Raw genomic sequence first — 18,893 nt, forward strand, 5'->3', positions numbered from 1 at the left:
ACTACTTACAGTAGCCAAGATATGGAAGCAACCTAAATGTCTATCAACAAATGAGTGGATAAAGAAGATGTAGTATATATATGTACAATGGACTAGTATTCAGCCATAAAAAAGAATGAAATAATGCCATTTGCAGCAACACAGATGGACCTAGAGATTATCAGCCTAAGCAAAGTAAGTCAGAGAAAGACAAATATCATATGATATCACTTGTATGTGAAATCTTTAAAAAGATACAAGTGAACTTATTTACAAAACAGAAGCAGACCCACAGACATAGAAAACAAACCTACAGCTATCAAAGGGAAAGAGTAGGGAGGGATAAATTAAGACTTTGGTATTAACAGGTACTCACTACCATATACAAAATAAACAACAAAGACCTACCGTATAGCACAGAGAGCTATATTCAATGACTTGTAATAACTTAGAGTGTAAAAGAATCTGGAAAAAGAGTATATATGCTGAATATATATAAATGCTGAATCATTTGATGCATACCTAAAACATTTTGAGTGAGTAAAAGTCGTCCAGTTGTGTCTGACTCTCTACAGCCCCCAAGGCTCCTCTGTTCATGGGGATTCTCCAGGCAAGAATACTGGGAATTGCCATATCCTCCTCCAGGGGATCTTCCCAACCCATGAATCAAACCCAGGTGTCCCGCATTGCAGGTGGATTCTTTACTGTCTGAGCCACCAGGGAAGCCCAAAATATTACACATCAAATATAATTCAATCTTTTTTTAAAAAAGAAATAATTAGGTTGATAAACAAGTATCTCTATGCACAGCATTTGTATTTTCGCCTATTCCTCTTCAATGATGTTATTAATAGTTCACTTAATTTGTTAAGTAACATGAGTCAGTTCAGTTAAGACACTCAGTCATATCTGACTCTTTGCAACCCCATGGACTGTAGCATTCCAGGCTTTCCTGTCCATCACCAACTCCTGGAGCTTGCTCAAACTCATGTCCATCAAGTTGGTGATGCCATCCAACCATCTCATCCTCTGTCTTCCCCTTCTCCTCCTTCAATCTTTCCCAGCATCAGGCAGGATCTTTTCTAAGGAGTCAGTTCTTTGCATCAGGTGGCCAAAGTATTGTAGCTTCAACTTCAATATCAGTCCTTCCAATTAAAAGTCAGGACTGATTTCCTTTAGGATTGACTGGTTTGATATCCTTGCAGTCCAAGGGACTCTCAAGAGTCTTCTCCAACACCACAGTTCAAAAGCATCAAGTCTTTGGCACTCAGCTTTCTTTATGGTCCAACTCTCACATCCATACTTGACTACTGGAAACACCATAGCCTTGACTAGACAGACCTTTGTTGGCAAAGTAATGTCTCTGCTTTGTAATATGCTCTCTAGGTTGGTCATAGTTTTTCTTCCAAGGAGCAAGTGTCATTTAATTTCATGGCTGCAATCACCATCTGCAGTGATTTTGGAACCCAAGAAAATAAAGTCTCTCTCTGTTTCCATTGTTTCCCCATCTATTTGCCATGAAGTGATGGGACTAGATGCCATGATCTTAGTTTTTTCAATGTTGAGTTTTAAGCCAACTTTTTCACTCTCCTCTTTCATTTTCATTAAGAGGCTCTTTAGTTCTTTGCTTTCTGCCATAAGGGTGGTGTCATCTGCATATCTGAGGTTGATATTCCTCCTGGCAATCTTGATTCCAGCTTGTGCTTCATCCAGCCTGGCATTTCACATGATGCACTCTGCATATAAGTTAAATAAGCAGGGTGACAATATACAGCCTTAACATACTCCTTTTCCAATTTGGAACCAGTCTGTTGTTCCATGTCCGATTCTAACTGTTCTTCTTAACCTGCACACAGATTTCTCAGGAGGCAGGCAAGGAGGTGGTTAGTTGCCAAGGAACTTTAATCTTATTATTAATAATAGATTTTACTGGGAGATGGTATCCAATGAAGAACAGAGAGAGGCAAACAGACATGTGATACTAGGCATATAATTTAAAACATCTAGGCTCTATTTTCCTTAAGTATAAAACAAAGGCTTTACTAGATGACCTTTCATTACTAGATGATCTTTCCAGTCCCTGTATGTGCCATGATCCACCAACTGCTCAAGCCCACAAGCTAGAAGTCACTCACAATCATCTCTCAAAGGACCTCTGACAGCTTTACCTAACCCACTCTTACCTTCTAACAGTCTATTCTCTGGAAAGAACCAATGTGATTTTTTTAATGTAAATGAGACTACATTCAGTTCAGTTCAGTCGCTCAGTCGTGTCTGACTCTTTGCGACCCCATGAATCGCAGCATGCCAGGCCTGCCTGTCCATCACCAATTCCCGGAGTTTACTCAAACTCATGTCCATCGAGTCAGTGACGCCATCCAGCCATCTCATCCTCTGTCGTCCCCTACTCCTCCTGCCCCCAATCCCTCCCAGCATCAGGGTCTTTTCCAATGAGTCAACTCTTCGCATGAGGTGGCCAAAGTATTGGAGTTTCAGCTTCAGCATCAGTCCTTCCAATGAACACCCAGAACTGATCTCTTTTAGGATGGACTGGTTGGATCTCCTTGCTGTCCAAGGGACTCTCAAGAGTCTTCTCCAACACCACAGTTCAAAAGCATCAATTCTTCAGTGCTCAGCTTTCTTCACAATCCAACTCTCACATCCATACATGACCACTGGAAAAATCATAGCCTTGACTAGACGACCTCTGTTGGCTAAGTAATGTCTCTGCTTTTTAATATGCTATCTAGGTTAGTCTCTCAGTTAAAATCATCCAGTGAATTCCCATATTATTTGAATAAAATCTAAGCACTTTATTCAAGACCTATTTGTTGTTATTCAGTTGCTATGTTCTACTCTTTGCAACCCCGTAGACTGCAGCATGCCAGGCTTCCCTGTCCTTAGCTATCTCCCAGAGTTTACTCAAACTCATGTCCATTCAGTCAGTGATGCCATCCAACCATCTCACCCTCTGATGCCCCCTTCTCTCCCTGCCTTCAATCTTTCCCAGCATCAAGGTCATTTCCAGTGAGTCAACAGTTTGCATCAGGTGGCCAATGTCTTGGAGCTTCAGCTTCAGCATCAGTCCTTCCAATGAATATTCAGGGTTGATTTCCTTTGGTATTGACTGGTCTGATCTTCTTGCAATCCAGGGGACTCTCAAGAGTCTTCCCAGTACCACAGTTTTAAAGCATCAATTCTTCCACAGTCAACCTTCTTTATGGTCCAACTCTCACATCCATACATGACTATTGGAAAAACCATAGCTGTTACTATCTGGACCTTTGTTGGCAAAGTGATGTCTCTGCTTTTTAATATGCTGTCTATGTTTGTCATAGCTTTTCTTCCAAGGAGGAAGCATCTTTTGATTGACCTATAAAACACTCTAAAATCTGGCCCCTGCCTACCTCGCCAACCTCATTTCCCACCATTTTTCCTTTGTGTCCTGAACTGCAGCCAGTCTGTTTTGAGATATTTGCCTGAAAACTTAACATCCCATCTTCCCAAAGCTGACTGCTCATCAACCATGTCTCAACCCAAGTGCCATGTTCTCAAAAGTGACTTATTTAACTACCCCCTTGTACTCTAATCCACTGCCCTATTTACAGTCCTTATCGCTGTTGTAAGCTATTGATCTATTCATTCATTTTCCTCTTTTTCTGTCCCTGAAATCAAATGTACCCACCAGCAAGGGCTTTTCTGACTTGTTCACCACTTTATTACTGGCTCTTCAAATAAGATTCAACATGTAGATGATCGATAAATATTTACTGGAGAAATGAATGAACAACATTTTATAGGCTTTACAGTTCTAAAATTCAATAATTCTGTACTGGATTCCAGCTCAAAGATGCTCTTTGTATATATTTTATCTTTCAAAATAGTAGCAGTATGGTCAAAGAAAGCTATCATTGAATCCAAGTGTATTAGGGTGGAATTTTCTTTTTTAATAGCCTACATGAAATTATTGTAATGCAGCTCATACATTCTGTTCATATCTAAACTTTTCCAGTAAAGCAAACCCACATCAGTGGACTGTTAGCTTTGGAACAAAAATCAACCCTCCGTTAATGAAAAGAAACATCAGAAGAATTACTGTCCATGAGAGGTACCACTTCCCAGCAAGAGAGAACGACATTGCCGTTGTGCAGTTCTCTCCCAGAGTCACTTTTACTGATGACATCCGTCGAATTTGTTTGCCAGAAGCCTCTGCGTCCTTCCAACCAAATTCAACTGTCTATATCACAGGATTTGGAGCACTTTTTTATGGTGGTGGGTATCTAAAAACGAATCACGGAGCTCTAAGCTCTGTTTATGGCAGTGTTATTTAATGTCCATCAGTAACATCCTGTCAGACTTTTCCACACAGTTTGGATTAGGGCTCTTGTGCAAGTGACAGAAACTCCACCCAAACTAACTAAAGTAAAAAATAATAATATTATGGCAAATTTGGCCCTTGTAACTTGGAATCAAGAGGTGAGATGAGTCCGACTTCAGATACGTGTGGATTCAGGACTTTGTGTGACGTCGTCAGGCTCTGACTCCGGGTTTTTCCACGGGTTGGTTCGGTTTTCCGCGGGGCACCGTCGTTACAAGGGAGTCTAGCGCCACGTAGTGGTGAGGGCGGCCAACAGCAGCTCAGCGTGTACATCCCCTAGCTGATGCCAGAGAAGAACATGTCTCTCTCTTTGCCAGAATCTATGTTAATCCCTGAAAAAGGTCTCTTTTGGCCCAGCTTGTGTCCAGGGGTACCAGACTGACTGGTTGACTCAATTCTCACTCTTACGCCTACAGAAAGAAAGGCAGATATGTGACTGGAAGCCTGGTCAGAAGCACACGTAATGAGGGAAAGACAGCTCCAACAGGAAAGGCCTCAAGGAAGATATCAAGGGAAAGAAGGTTCCCTCCGAAACACTAAGGTCTATCTCTAGGTACCACTGTCTGTGCCATGCAATGCAGGTACACACTAGATATGCTAAAATACGCAGGCCCACCTTCACTCTGACGCCTTCACTTTGAGCCTCCTCTCTTTTTCACCTCCCCTTCCCTTTCGCTTGCTCCGTCACTTAGTTTCACTTTTCTCAGTCACCTCAAAAATGTTTCCTTTGCTCAGCTATAATTTCCAATTGCAGCAAAATCTGCTTCAGAACTAAAGAGGCTAATTAAGAGTGATTAGGGGTAAGAATACTGTATAGAGACAAATCATCTCTGATAATAAAGCTTCCACTGATCTCTCTAAAATGATTTAACTTGATATACTAATCTCCTAAGAAATAAAATTGGCTTCATGTTTTAAGGTTTTCAAAACATACTTAGACACATTCTGGATTCTAAAATCTGGTCCAGGCGCATACATATAACAACAGCGACTGGGTTTCTTTGACTCTAGGCTTGAGACGATAAGAAAGGATTTTTTTGAGAATGACAAAATTCATTCACAGAGCTCTATATAATTTATTAATATACAATAAACTCTAAAGAATAAATCATTAATTCTTATTCTTCACTAAAGAACCAGGAATACCTTTCACTAATGTGGTTGATGATGGGCTTGATGGTCTTTAGATTTTTCTCCAGATGTCCCATGTGGTTTCTTTAAGGTTATATTTCCAATCACAGAAATTATTATCCATAGCTTAATAAGCCCAGGGAGCTGTAAGCCTGACAATAATATGTCTTCTCTCTCTCTAATGGATCTTCTCTTAAAATAGAGTTGCATTCTTCATTTGATGAGGGGAGCATCTCAGATTCCCTTTGGCTTGATGGAAAGAAATAATTTCTGACCTGGAGTCTAAGGTTGGCATAGAAATATATCTGCCATAATAGTTTTTGAATAGCAATAAAATCTAATTTATGTAGAACACTATAATTAGCAACAGGATACCTACTTTTTTAAAGCACCAATGGAACATTCTCCAAGATACACTATATCTAGGTCTATGAAACAGTCTCTGACAAACTTAAAAGAATGGAAATCATATATAGTACACTCTCTGATGATAATGCAATCAAACTAAAAACCAGTAACAGAGAGATAATAGGAAAATCTCTAAATGCTTAAAAATTAAACAACACACTTCTAAATAATCCATAGATAAAAGAGGAAATCTTGAAGATAATTATAAGTATTAATAGAATGAAATGAATGCAGGATGCAGCTAAAACAGTACAGAGACAGGGAAACATAGCAAAACGCATGTATTATAAGAAAGCTCTCCTTTTAAGACACTAGAAAAGAGGAGAAAATTAACCTAAAATAAACACGAGGAAGGAAATAATATAAGTAAGAGTGGCAATGAATACAATCAAAATTTAAAAATGGAAAATATTGAATTTAAAAACTGATTCCTTGAAAAAAGATCAATACTTTCTGGGAAATGTCATTAAGCATTATCACGATATTTAAGAAATAGTTCAGGGATGTACAGGATTTGTAGGCTAAGCTTTTTATAACTCCTTGCCAATGAGTTTTATTAAAAAGTTATGAATTTACTCTGTCACCTATAATATGCATTTCATCTTACCTTTCCCAGCACTGGGCATGAATTATTTTTAATTGATAATGTAATAGTCAAAAAAATTACACTAATTGTACTCAAAGAACAGAATATCTTGAGCATTTTTAAACATTTTAGCAAATACCTGTCCAGAAAAAATCCTGAATTGATATTCTAGAGAAAATAGTGTCCATTATTAGTTTTCTACTGCTGTGTCACAAATTGTCACAAATTTAACAGCTTTAAAGAAAATGCATTTATTATTTCACAGTTTCTATGGGTCAGAAATCCAGACATAGCATAGCTGGCATCTCCTCTCAACGTCTCACAAATTAGCAATCAAAGTATTGGCTTGGGCTGAGGTCTCATCTATGACTCTTTTCCAAGCTCACTGGTTGTTGATGGAATTTAGTTTCTTGCACCTACAGAGTTTATGGCAGCTTGCTTCTCTAATACCATTGGGGAAAAGTCTCTGAACTCAGGGAAAGCCTAGTTCAGTTCAGTTCAGTCGCTCAGTCATGTCCAATTCTTTGCGACCCCTTTGACTGCAGCCCTCCAGGCTTCCCTATCCATCACCAGCTCCCGGAGCTTGCTCAAACTTAGGTCCATTGAGTTCATGATGCCATCCAACCATCTCATCCTCTGTCATCCCCTTCTCCTCCTGCCTTCAATCTTTCCCAGCATCAGGGCCTTTTCCAGTGAGTCAGTTCTTCACATCAGGTGGCCAAAGTATTGGAGCTTCAGCAGAAGGCCTAAACCCCTTTTAAAAGGGCTTATCCGATTAGGTCAGGCCCACCTTGGATAATTTCCCTTTTGAGGAACTCAGTGTCAAGCTGACTACATCTTAATTAATCTTCAATATTCCCTCACCTGTGCCATAGAATATAACCTAATCATGAAAATGACATCTATAATATTCACAGATCCCACTTAGACCTAAGGGAAAAGAGATCACATAGGAATCTTGGGGATCATAGTAGAATTTTGTCTACTGCAGGGTCAGTTTCCCAATCAGCGTGTGGCTGACACAAAGAATCCCTGAATATTTGTAAGATCATTGGTTTCTTTCATAAATGGTTGTCTTCTGCATTAGTATTGGTTTCTATAACTCAGGCTCTAGTTTATGACCTGGGGTCTCAAAATTATAATACATAATGAAATCATTGCCTTTACGTGCGTGTCATTATGTGTGTGTGTTCCCCATAAAATGTAAAGTATAAAATAAAGATATATAGCTATTTTATCAAGCCAAAACTGTCTAGGCCTACAAAGTTTCTGGGAACAATCTGGAATCTACAAATAAAAACTTATTTAAAAAAATAAATACCTTCCTAAATATACAAACTGACTTTTTAAGTAAAGGTACAAAGGCTTTCCAGAAAAAAGAAACAAAATGTTTTCCTTGCTAGTATAGGTATTTTAAAATGAGAAAAAAAAATTTTTATTTACATTTTCCAGAGAATAAGTAGAACTTTTTTCCTTAAGAACTGCTTATATTAACTGCATCTTGTTTGACAATTTTTGTTGATGTTCAGTCACTCAGTCATGTCCAACTCTTTGCAAACCCATGGACTGCAACATGCCAGGCTTCCCTGTCTTTCACCATTTCCCAGAGCTTGCTCAAACTCTTGACCATTGAGACAGTGATGCCATTCAACCATCTCATCCTCTGTCGTCCCCTTCTCCTCCGGGCTTCTATCTTTCCCAGCATCAGGGTCCTTTCTAATTAGTCAGCTCTTTGCATCAGGTGGCCAAAGTATTGGAGCTTCAGCATCTGTCCTTCCCATGAATATTCAGGATCGATTTCTTTTAGGATTGACAACTTTAGCTTGAAATAAAAAGGTCTGCACTTCATTCTAGCTAAGAATATTGGTTGTAAACACTAAAATTACTTTGCTTTTTCTTAAGGGGAATCCCAAAATGATCTTCGAGAAGCCAGACTGAAAATCATAAGTGATGATGTGTGCAAACAGCCGCATGTGTATGGCAGTGATATAAAATTTGGAATGATGTGTGCTGGATATCTGGAAGGAATATATGATGCCTGCAGGGTAGGTGGAGAGAGATTATTTTGATGTCATTAACTCAAAAATATTTACCTGGCTCAAAAATATTCTATGCTCTTTAATATAAAGAGCATATTTTACTAATATAGTAAAATCCAGAGATTATGTCCATGCAAAAATTTATAAATGCTAATTTCAAACACAAACATTTTAATGTTTTATTAAGCAAAACAAACAAACTAAAGCAAAACAAAATAACCAAAAAGCTTCCTTGATGTTATCAAACTAACCAATAAAATTTAATTCTAATACCAGAAATCCAGAGTTTCATAAAGCAGAGTCCTTTTCCTTAAAGAGTTAACATCTAGAAAGGAAATAATCATGAACAATAAATAATGATGTAATAAGTTATATAATGTAAAACAATTTTTTATTTAAAGTATAGTTGATTTACAATACAGTATTAGTTTCAGGTGTAGAGAATAAACATTTTTAGCTTGAAGGGAACATCTTTGGAACAAATATTAGAGAGATAATACTTCAATGAGGTCTGAAGGATAAAGAATATTCAGCCGGTTATAGAATAAGCAAAGAATATTATAGAGAAGAGGTAAAGCATAGCCATGTTATGAAGGTGTGAAATTACAATTCATATTTGAGGCAACTGCAAGTAATCTGTTGGGTCTCAGCCTAAGGAAGATGAGAAGTGAGAAGCAGTTAACGGTGAGAAGGTGTGTGAGGTCAAGTTGTATCTAGTCCCCTTTCCAGGGCCCTCCTCCTGTCCAGCATCTGTCCTGCATGTACATTTTCCGACAAATGCATTTGTAACAGGTGTTTCATCCTGTAGGCACTTGCTTTATAAGTGTTTACAAGAACACATGGGGGTTCTTGAAAACTCCAAGAAGGTGATTCCACATGGTGAAATGATGGGAATTGTATTGTCATCAGGAGGCAGAAAACCCTGCCCGGAGTCCCACAGATTACAGCGCATAGGCCACCTCTGTCAGAAAACCATGGGCTGGGCCAGAGCAGAATCTGGTACACATCTAGCCCCAGTTGCTAAGGGTGTGGAGGGAGGTAGCTAGCATTCAGGGATTCCAGAGAGAGGTTCATGCTATGACAGACAAGTGGAAGGCGGTGACTGGAACACAGAGGACATGGGAATCAAGGCGAATGGTGAGATTAGTGGTAAGTCTCTGGATAGACTGGTGGTCATAAACAGCTTTCACTGCATTGGGGAGCACAGGTGAGATTCCTGCCTTGTGACTATGCAGTGCATAATAAGGCAGCTCTAGGCAGTTCTAGTCATAAAAACATTGGGGAAATCATCAAGGAAGGGACTCAGGCACAATGGCAGCAGGAATCCAGGGATGGCTACTAAGGTTCATGGGGAAGGCTTTGGTCTATCTGTTTAAACAGAAGCCCAGGCACCCTACTTGGAGTCAGGGGAAAAAAACACCACCACAGCTTGACTTTGTGTGTTGTATACTTGAAATTTGCTAAGAGTAGACCTTAAGCATTCTCACCACACACACATGCTCATGCACACTTGCACACATACACACCAAGTAACTATGGGCGGTGATGGATGTGTTAATTAACCTGATCAGGGTAATCATTTCACAAAGTATATATGTCAAATTATCACAATGTACACTTTGAATATATATGATTTTATTCATGAATTATACATCTATAAAACTGAAAAAAATTTTAATGTGGAAATTAAACTTTAAGACTTTTATAACTACTGAACCCCATGTTTCAATGAATTATCCTATAATTGGTAGTCTATAAATATACTTTCTAATAATAAAATATGTGGTTCATCAAAATATCTAAAGTAATAAGTTTCATACTTAATTCATTTTCTTTCTCTTTTTTTCTTTTCAGGGTGATTCTGGGGGGCCTTTAGTTGGAAAGGACCTTAAAGATACCTGGTATCTCATTGGAATTGTGAGCTGGGGAGATAACTGTGGTCAAAGAAACAAACCTGGAGTCTACACAAAAGTGACTTATTACCGAAACTGGATTACTTCAAAAACAGGCCTCTAATTCGCTGTAAAACTTAAACACTGAGAGCTGTATGCAGGTCATACATGCATGAGAATCCATATATTCTGTGGCTGTAGTACAATGAAGTGAGATTAAATGACATGATTTATTTCCAAATCACTTTAATCAACCAAAAACCCCATGGCCAATTTGTAAAGGATTTAAATTTATAAGGTAGTGAGCCAGTTTAGCCTGGTTTAAAAAATACAACAGAGATAGGGAGCTTTTTAAGTCAGTGAGCTAGAATATGGAAGAGAAGCAATGCAAATTTTTGAGGATACTCCATAACATTTTTAGGGTGTCTTTGTTAGGGATGTCTTCTTAAACAAGAAACTTTTTAAACTCTCAGAGTTTAGGAAACCTGTGTATAATTTTCTATCATTTCTCCAGAGCTCACAAATACTTATTTTCCCCTTTTTTTCTTGTTCTTTCATGTTTTCCAAAGAGATTTTACATATTTTCTATTTATAAATCCATTGGAAGGATTTTAATTTTTTAAAAAGTTATATCTAAGAAACAAAGTCTGGTGATAAATCAAGCCAGAGATCTTCTAACCTTTGTCTGCTGTGAAATCTCCCTGCTTTTTCAGTGATAAAGATAACATAAAGACACACACATACCCCACACACATGTGCACACACAGAATATCCCTATCTTCAGATATTCCCAGAAAAGCATTATTGATAAATAGAGACAGTAATTAGCTAGTCAAAAATGTATTTTTGTTTCAAATATTTGGGGGAATGTGATAGTAACTTCAGGAGCTGTCCCAAAACAATGGCACAAAAAAATTGAACATTTTATAGGTGCATTTACATGCTTTGACCACCAGGGGAAGCTTTGTAAATTTTTGTTAAGATTAAATGCCTAGAAAAAATTGAGACTCTGTTAATATGTTGAAGAATTAATGAGCATTATCTTTCCATATGGGATTTCCTGGTAGCTCAACTGGTAAGGAATCTGCCTGCAATGCAGGAGACCCTGGTTCAATTCCTGGGTCGGGAATATCCTCTGGAGAAGGAGTAGGCTACTCACTCCAGTATAAAAGTTTATTCCTTTGTATTACTGTAGCCAATTGTCTCCTAAGGCTTGTGGCAATAGCCTATTGCAACCATGAAATACTAGGTATTTTTTCCTAATTTAATAAATGTAGATTTTGATGACCTACCATACAGAAGATATGAACAAAGTGATTTGAAATAGCCAATGAACCCACTAAGTGTCTCAGGAAGATATCAGGAGAGTCACGCTCATGTATTCCATAATATTAATACAATTAGATGATGATTTTGTAGAAACTGTTACTCTGTGTGACAATACTTGTTAGACATCAGGGTTATGCATCATTTACTCATATAACCCAAATATAAACCAAGCCATTAGAAAATTGAGCTATTTTATAATTCCCCTCATGTGCTACTGATAAGGCATAAAAATAATGCTAAAATAATCTAAAGGAGATTTAAAATTTATTCACCATAAAAATTAATCCATAAGATAGACTTATAGTATTTGAAGTGCAGGAAACACTCCAAGTCCTGTAGGCCAGTACAGTTAAGAGTTCAGAGAACTGAAGCCAGGAGAAGTAAATGACTTAGTGAAGCTGTAGGTAATTTGTATCCCCAATGGGCCTAGGGCCCAAGGCCTAGGACCCACCAATTTCACATACCCTTTTCTTACAAAGTATCTTTATGATCATCTATATTATTTAATCATCAGCTGTATAAAAATTTCAGTGAGTCTACTGAATCTGTGTTAAATTAAGAAACTCAAGAATTTTAAATGATGTGATTCACTAAGGCAGCTGGCTGCCAGTTCTCAGAACTCACTTAAGGATAAAGTTGTTTCTTCATGCATAAAGATATACATAGGCATATAAATTGTTCAATATTATGGTGGTAAGATACAATTCTGATTTCTGGTGTTAAGATTCAAGGAACGATCTTAGAGTTATAACTTTGTGTTTCTAAATAGTCTTGTGAAACATTTAATCCTGGATCACATATAAGCAAATATTGGTGTATCATTTAAAATCTAATAATAAAGTTGGTGATCAGAGCATTCTACAAATAATATCATTGAATCTGTGTTAGGCCAACTGAATAAATCTTTCTTTCAACTTTTGTTTAAAATTACATTTCTTTTAATTAACTAGTTTGGGTTACTCAAACTAGTTTGGGACCTAATAGAATCAGAAGATATTAAGAAGAGGTGGCAAGAATACACAGAAGAACTGTACAAAAATGATATTCATGACCGAGGTAATCACGATGTGTGATCACCAACCTAAAGCCAGACATTCTGGAATGTGAAGTCAAATGGGCCTTAGGAAGCATCACTACAAACAAAGCTAGTGGAGGTGATAGGATTCCAGTTGAGCTATTTCAAATCCTGAAAGATGATGCTGTGAAAGTGCTGCACTCAATATGCCAGCAAAAAATCTGGAAAACTCAGCAGTGGCCACAGGACTGGAATAGGTCAGTTTTCATCCCAATTCCAAAGAAAGGCAATGCCAAAGAATGTTCAAACTACTGCACAATTGCACTCATCTCAAATGCTAGCAAAGTAATGCTCAAAATTCTCCAAGCCAGGCTTCAACAGTACATGAATTATGAACTTCCAGATGTTCAAGCTGGATTAGAAAAGGCAGAGGGACCAGAGATCAAATTGCCAACATTTGTTGGATCATCGAAAAAGCAAGAGAGTTCCAGAAAAACATTTACTTCTGCTTTATTGACTATGCCAAAACCTTTGTGTGGATCACAGCAAACTGTGGAAAAATCTGACAGAGATGGGAACACCAGACCACCTGATCTGTCTCCTGAGAAATCTGTATGCAAGTCAAGAAGCAACAGTTAGAACTGGACATGGAACAACATACTGGTTCCAAATTGGGAAAGGAGTACATCAAGGCTGTATATTGTCACCCTGCTTATTTAACTTGTATACAGAGTACATCACGCAAAATACCATGCTGGATGAAGCACAAGCTGAAATCAAGATTGCCAGGAGAAATATCAATAACCTCAGGCATGCAGATGACACCACCCTTATGGCAGAAAGCAAAGAAGAACTAAAGAGCCTCTTAATGAAAGTGAAAGAGGGGAGTGGAAAAGTTGGCTTAAAACTCAACATTCAGAAAACTAAGATTATGGCATCCAGCCCCATCACTTCATAGCAAATAGATAGGGAAACAATGGAAACAGTGACAGACTTTATTTTGGGGGGCTCCAAAATCACTGCAGATGGTGACTGCAGCCATGAAATTAAAAGACACTTACTCCTTGGAAGAAAACCTATGGCCAACCTAAACAGCATATCAAAAAGCAGAGAGATTACTTTGCCAACAAAGGTCTGTCTAGTCAAAGCTACGGCTTTTCCAGTAGTCATGTGTGGATGTGAGAGTTGGACCATAAAGAAAGCTGAGCGCCGAAGAATTGATGCTTTTGGTGTATTGAACTGTGGTGTTGGAGAAGACTCTTGAGAGTCCCATGGATGGCAAGGAGACCCAACCAGTCCAGCCTAAAGGAAATCAGTCCTGAATATTCATTGGAAGGTCTGATGCTGAAGCTGAAACTCCAATACTTTGGCCACCTGATGCAAAGAAATGACTCTGGAAAAGACCCTGATGCTGGGAAAGATTGAAGGCGGGAGGAGAAGGGGACGACAGAGGATGAGATGGTTGGATGGTATCACCAACTCGATGGATGTGAGTTTGAGTAGGCTCTGGGAGCTGGTGATCAACAGGGAAGCCTGGCGTGCTGCAGTCCGTTGGGTCACAAACAGTCAGACACGACTGAGTGACTGAACTGAACTGAACTGAACTGAATTTGGGTCACTCTGAAGCAGGATTTTTCAACTTTAGCATTCCTGACATTCTGGACTAGATAATTCTTTGTTTTGAGAGGCTTTTTTTGTTTGTGCATTGTAGAATTTTAGCAGCATCCCTGACCTCTGCCTTCTAGACATCTGAAACACACTTCTCTCAACTCCATCCAAATTATGTTAACTGAAAATATCACCAGATGTTGGCAAATATCTCATAAGGGGTGAACTTCTTCCTTGTTGAGAACTATTATTCCCAAGGCATTTGATTATTTTCAAAAATGCCAGAGATAATCTGAAAATTTTTACAGTTATTCAAAAACTATAGTCTGCTGGTCGAACTGTATGTTCACTATCATGTTCCTAAAAGAAATGGCAGAATAAGTGAAGGATACTTTAATCGGTGACCATTTCAGATGTAGAGTGATCTCCTCACACACAATGTACTTGGAGAGTTTCTCATACTCTCACTTACAGTAAATTCATAGAGCACCATCAGCTATTGCTATGAGGACAGGCTTTCTATGAATACATCCTCTAGTAAGAATGTCTCTACAATGACCGCAATTCACAGTAAGAAATATATCTTATATCACAGCTCCATAAATATGTAACAAAATACATAATATAGATTAAAAATAGAAACATGATTCATAAAACAATACCTCTCTTACTAAATACAATAAAATGTAATATTTATATTCTATTTTGCTTTTTAAAAATGCTTGCCCCACCAACTAAATTGATTTCACAATCTATTAATAACAGGTTTTAACCTGTGGTTCCTATAACACATTCTGGAATAATCATTCACCATTATTAATGCCATAGTGTTATGATCTCACCTGTTCCCACTACATTCCCTACCTTCAAACTATATTTTTAGCAATCTGTAGCTAGATTATGGGGCTTCCCAGGTGGTGCTAGTGGTAAAGAACCTGCCTGCCAATGCAGGAGACATAAGAGACTTAGGTTCGATCCTTGGGTTGGGAAGATCTCCTGTAGGAAGGCATGGCAACCCACTCGAGCATTCTTGCCTGGAGAAGCCCATGGACAGAGGCGCCTGGCGGTCTAAGGTCCATAGGGTCACAAAAAGTTGGACATATTGAAGCGACTTATCACAGCTAGATTATGACGCTGTAAAATACTGCTATTCCCATGCCCTCAAATCCACTGACTTCCCCTTTGCCTGATAAACAGAGTATAAATCCACATCACCATAGCTTGTAAGGCCCTTTACAATCTGCCAACAACCAAGTAAAATTTTGTTTCACTCGTTCTATGTTCTTGTGACACTGAATTTTACTCTTCATTTCCTAACACATAGGTAGTAGGTTATGCAAGATTCTCTTCACCCTGTAAGATCTAGCTCAAATATTACCCTATCAATAATACCTTTACTATCCAATAAAAATTACTCTTCATCCAAAGTTTTTTTGAATGCTTTTTTCTTTCCCTAGAGCTTTTCTCATACTTCACTTTGTATTATAACTTTTATGTACGTTTATTATCTCTAAAAACATACTAAGTTCCGCTAGGCTAAAGACTGCTTTATTCGTTTTTGTATTCCCTACAGCTTTTAGGACAATAATCTGTGTATATTATGGTTCATGAGAGAATAAATTAACAGGCTAATTATGATTTCTATGAAGGAAAGACAGCTCAGTTCTCAGTTACTAACTGCTTTCTTCAGCTCACTTTCTTTTACACTGCTTTCTAATCTGTGCTGGCCCCATCTAGCATATTCTTGAATGTTTCTAAGGAGTTCCAGCTCTCTGTCTATACTAGAAGCAATTAAAACACAGTAAGACAAGTCACTAACCTTTCAGGAGACCCTCTAAATCAAAAATGTTGCCCCATATTCCCTTAACTGAGCACATTCTAAACCCATAGGGATATTTGGAGATAAGATTAAAAAGCACATCTCCCATTTTCTTTTTTGTGTTTTTATTTGATCTACAAGGACTGTCCTTTCATCTTTTTTCTTTCATGGACCTCACATATATGGGTGCTTCCAAAAGGTCACCTTAGATCTCCATGATTGTATTTTTGCAGTTTAGGCTCATCTTTGTTGAATTTGCCCAATGAGAGATAACAAAGATAAAACTAAAATTCACATACAATATCCACTTTTGAATGCTCACAGAAATAAAAGGATTGGAATTTCAGGGGAAAAAAGATGACATTTGGTTCACCAATGTTAACTATCCATATGCCTGTCCTTTCCTTTCCATTAGTAATCAAGATTTAAGTGATAAACTAACATTTTTAAACTGATTTTGTTGTTTTCTAGGTTCAGGAGACTCCTCCCACACCAGAAGTCAATAAAAAAAAGTGAAAATAAATCCCAAATGTCACTTAGAAAGTGAGGGAAAATCAAAGATAAAAATGTAGGCTTCAGGAGTCAGAAAAAGAAAGAACTGAAGAGCAGTTCTTCAGATTACCCTACACTGTGTCTCGCCTTGAAACAGGTGTTACGGGTTAAAGCATATAGACAATGTTATGTCATATACAGGGCCCCTGAAAATTACTGCATAACCTGTTGAATATTTTGCATGGGCTATAATGATCAATTAGGGTAACATCATGGTACAGAAAAAACAGTAGATTGAGCACCTCTCTGATTGAATTATGTGGTAACTGCCCTCACAGAGTGGACCAACCACCTCTGCACTCTGGGCCTCCCAGGATCATCTCAGGAGGATCTGCCATGTAGAAGCTCATTGCTGCTTTGTTTAAGTGACCAAAGCAGAAAAGTATGAAATGACTCACTGGGGAACTTTAAATTTTTTCACTCAATCTTGACGATTCCCACATATTAAACTGTTGTCAATCATCTTGCTGGGATCATGTCTGGATAGAGACAGCATTCAGGATTCCTATCAGTGCTCTTCTTGAAATTGTACTATACTGCTGCTGCTGCTAAGTCACTTCAGTCGTTTCCGACTCTGTGCGACCCCATAGACGGCAGCCCACCAGGCTCCCCCGTCCCTGGGATTCTCCAGGCAAGAACACTGGAGTGGGTAACTGTACTATAAATGGTAACATAATCTGGCTCACGATACACTGCACAGTGAGGGTCAGCACAAGCCTTTAGCTGGGCCTCCAACACCCGAGAAGAAGGCAATAGCCACCCCACTCCAGTACTCTTGCCTGGAAAATCCCATGGATGGAGGAGCCTGGTGGGCTGCAGTCCATGGGGTCGCTAAGAGTCAGACACGGCTGGGCGACTTCACTTTCCCTTTTCACTTTCATGCATTGGAGAAGGAAATGGCAGCCCACTCCAGTGTTCTTGCCTGGAGAATCCCAGGGACGGAGGAGCCTGGTGGGCTGCCGTCTATGGGGTCGCACAGAGTCGGACACGACTGAAGTGATTTAGAAGCAGCAGCAGCAGCCAAGACCCGAAGCTCCTCTTTCTTTTCCTGGAGGGACAACTGGGAAGTAGGATGGAGACCATTCTAGGTCAAAAGTCACACCACGGCTGACCACAGTTCTGTTTCCTCTCTCTCTCTCATGCAATGAACACTACTCCTGGTACAAAGGCACAACCTTTTCTTCTGGCTTTTCATGAAAACCACTCCAAAAACAGCCTAACCTTCACATTGCCTTTCATAGGGTCATTTTAAGAACCTAACCATCAAATAGGAGATGCTTACGCCATCTCCTAATTCAGCCGCATTTCTTATTTCCTTCTCCTTTAGATGCCTCTGGAAAAAGTCAGATCAACAGATTCTAGCACAGACAAATAAAACAAACAAATTAAAAAAAAGACTAAATTCCAAGGTGAGCTGGTAGCTTTTCCCTGTTCCATGACTACAGACTATTCCTAATCCTCAAAATGATCATAGTATTAAATGTTCTTGTTCAAAAGCCTTGGAAAACAAGTAAGGATGAATCAGTAGAAAATCACCAGTTTTACTTAAAAAAAAAAAAAAACAACTCAAGTACAAGTTATTTAAACAGTAAGTGAGAATTGTTATCTTTGTGTCAAAAGGATGTTATGATGCACCTTCATGGTTCCAAATGACCTCAAACTCTGTTCAAGTACCTCCCTACCATCACATATTTCACAGCTTGGTGAAAGAGTTCATTACTCATACAAAGCTAGTACACTGATGTTAATTTAAATCAACTGGATTCTTAAATATAGGTTTAAATAATCTTGAACAAACAAAAAGCTATGTGGCAGTCTAACATAACATTATGTTATGCTAATGTTGCATGTATATATATTATATATACATACATGATGTTTTATATATGCATGTGGAAGGGAAGCTGGGGGGAGAATGGATACATGTATATGTATGACTGGATCCAATTACTGTGCCCCTGAAACTATCATGACATTGTTAATCAGCTATACTTTAATACAAAAATAAAAAGTCTTAAAATATTAAAAAAATTCTGAAAACAAAATCCTGTCTAGACTTTAAAAAATAATAAAATGAAACACAAAGCAGAAAAAATAAAACCATCAGAGAGCCTTTACTTTTTACTACATCTGTCAAAACTACTCATGTATATTGGC

General features: G+C 38.4%; 1 protein-coding gene across 1 annotated transcript in view; it reads left to right on the forward strand.

Annotated features, from left to right (window-relative positions):
• Nucleotides 1–10,537, forward strand: part of TMPRSS11A (transmembrane serine protease 11A) — a 57,933-nt gene extending 47,396 nt beyond the window's left edge. The window contains exons 8-10 of the mRNA XM_061145581.1: nucleotides 3,992–4,251; nucleotides 8,385–8,527; nucleotides 10,376–10,537. Of these exons, the coding sequence (XP_061001564.1) occupies nucleotides 3,992–4,251; nucleotides 8,385–8,527; nucleotides 10,376–10,537 (565 nt within the window). The remainder of the gene's footprint in view (nucleotides 1–3,991; nucleotides 4,252–8,384; nucleotides 8,528–10,375) is intronic.
• The last annotated feature ends 8,356 nt before the right edge of the window (nucleotides 10,538–18,893 follow it).

This window comes from Dama dama, chromosome 6 (assembly GCF_033118175.1).
Source record: "Dama dama isolate Ldn47 chromosome 6, ASM3311817v1, whole genome shotgun sequence".
NCBI lineage: Eukaryota > Metazoa > Chordata > Mammalia > Artiodactyla > Cervidae > Dama > Dama dama.